The 2,393-nt window shown below is 37.7% G+C and overlaps 1 protein-coding gene across 1 annotated transcript; it reads right to left on the bottom strand.

The window, feature by feature from the left end:
• Positions 1–413: 413 nt before the first annotated feature.
• plekha3 (pleckstrin homology domain containing, family A (phosphoinositide binding specific) member 3) lies at positions 414–1,629 on the bottom strand (the record flags this gene model as incomplete). The annotated part of the gene is given in 2 exon segments (XM_034199070.1): positions 414–530; positions 1,387–1,629. Coding segments are annotated over 2 exon segments (157 nt in total), but the record flags the coding sequence as incomplete, so codon positions are not given.
• Positions 1,630–2,393: the final 764 nt, after the last annotated feature.

Below are 2,393 nucleotides of genomic sequence, written 5' to 3'. Positions count from 1 at the left end.
AAGTAAACACTAAAGGGAACAGAAGAAGAAGACAGACAGGAAGTAAACACTGAAGGGAACATAGGAAGAAGACATACAGGAAGTAAACACTAAAGGGAACAGAGGAAGAAGACAGACAGGAAGTAAACACTGAAGGGAACAGAGGAATAAGACAGACAGGAAGTAAACACTAAAGGGAACAGAGGAAGAAGACAGACAGGAAGTAAACACTAAAGGGAACAGAAGAAGAAGACAGACAGGAAGTAAACACTAAAGGGAACAGAGGAATAATACAGACAGGAAGTAAACACTAAAGGGAACAGAAGAAGAAGACAGACAGGAAGTAAACACTAAAGGGAACAGAGGAATAATACAGACAGGAAGTAAACACTGAAGGGAACAGAGGAAGAAGACAAAGAGCACAGCGGCCTCACCTTTAATCTCACACACGGACATCTTGATGGATCCTTTGCTTCCTTTTCCAACGTCGTCCTCGCTGTCGTAGTACGAGATGAATCCATTCTGAAGCACGAACCAACGCGGCTGCCATCCTGAGGAAACACACTCAGTTGTTATGGCAGGTGTGGTATTAAAGCTTCATAACGTGTCATCCTAATGAAATGTAACTTGTAACTAAGTAGTATGCTTTCAAGTGTTTGAAATCCTTAAGTCTGAGAAGAACATGTGCTCTGTGTTCACGAGGGGCAGACGAAGGGTTTTCTGACACTACAGGAAGACATTGACTGCAACACCCAACTGTTCTTTGTAGGGTGTGAGTTTGGCTTATTGTGATCCACTTGGACCACATGTTGTTGTTTGAAATGTAAATGATCTTTGATGTTTCCCTATAAGAGAGTCTGTCACTCAGAAGGAGTCGTCATGCTTGCAAGCATTAAAATAAAAGATGTTAAAAGACTCTATATCGATATTGTGTTTCTTTCTCTAGACAGCAGCTGATTTGAAGTTGCTACGACACATGAAGTGTGACATGTTTCTCGTAGAGTATGATGTTTTACAGAGTTCAAAGACTGGCAAGAGACACATTACATTGATGCACCAGATATCTGAGATAGTGCATTAATGCTGGATGCTATCGCTGAGACTTAGAGAGCTGATGTTCAGGTGTATTTCATAATACAGTGCTCAAAGCGCTATACGTACATACATATACCAGACACTGTGGACAACACCCACTCATTCTGCCTCTTTTCACCCTCTGTCTGAAACCAGAGCCCAGGCTGCTCTGATTGGTTAGCTAGCCGGCTCTGTTGTGATTGGTCAACCAGCTTAGATAGACAGACAGACAGAATCACACAGACAGACAGACACACACACACACACACATAGACAGACAGACAGACAGACAGACAGACACACACACACACACACACACACACACACACTCACCTGTCATGTAGTTGGTCCATTTGTAGAGCACCCCCTCCATGTTAGCCTGTTAGCCTGTTAGCTTCTCTCTTTACAGAATAATGAACACTCTGTGTTTCCTGACAGCTGACTGTCGGGAGGATGACGTCATTCTGAGGTGTTGTTGTTGTGCTAAAAGTGTTGATAATAATCCGACTGAAGCTAAAGCTAAAGCTAACGAGTGAGCTGTCAGCTGATGGGGGAAAAAATGTCAACAATGATGAATCGCCCCGACGGAAGCCTGAGAGGGACAATTCACACGGAGAGCAAAACATATTCAATATGTTACATTTTATATCTAATCATTGAAGTACTTTGACTACTTTATAGAATATTTAGCAGTACAATTATTTAATATATGTAACGTAATAATTGTAATCAGAAACTCTCTTAAAATAATGACTTAATATCTCCAAAAGTATTGTCAAAATATGAATAAATGTCAGTTTTCAACGCTGAATGTTACACTACAAAACAAATATAATTTAAAATAAAAACATTAATGGTAAAGAAGTTCAAATACTCAAATAGTTAAATTATATAACCATATTTAATGATTTAATTCACCTGTTTGCCTCCCACATGTCCCATAAGTAACTTCTCTGTTGTGATTGGTCCACCGCTTAGCGAAGTCCCGCCCCTTAGCCCATCATGTACAATGTATTGGAGCGCTGGTCAATAGGAGCGCTTTCACAAAATGACATTTTAAATAAATATATTTAATTGAATATCTAATTATTTAAGTACTTTGTCTACTTTATGGAATATTTAACAGTGTGATAAAACCATATATTATTTAAAATATTTTTAATTTAATGATTGTTATAAGAAACTCTTAAAATAATAACTTAGTATCTCAATAAATGTTCTCAAAATAATATATTAATGACAGTTTTCAATACTGAATGTTACACTACAAACATATATAATTTTAAATAAAAAACAGCTGCTTTTTATTGTGAAATTGTTAAATTATATAACTTTATACA

This window comes from Gymnodraco acuticeps, unplaced genomic scaffold, assembly GCF_902827175.1.
Source record: "Gymnodraco acuticeps unplaced genomic scaffold, fGymAcu1.1, whole genome shotgun sequence".
Taxonomy (NCBI): Eukaryota; Metazoa; Chordata; class Actinopteri; order Perciformes; family Bathydraconidae; genus Gymnodraco; species Gymnodraco acuticeps.
Note: the sequence above shows the minus strand (reverse complement) of the source record. Positions and strands in the feature narration are given on the sequence as shown.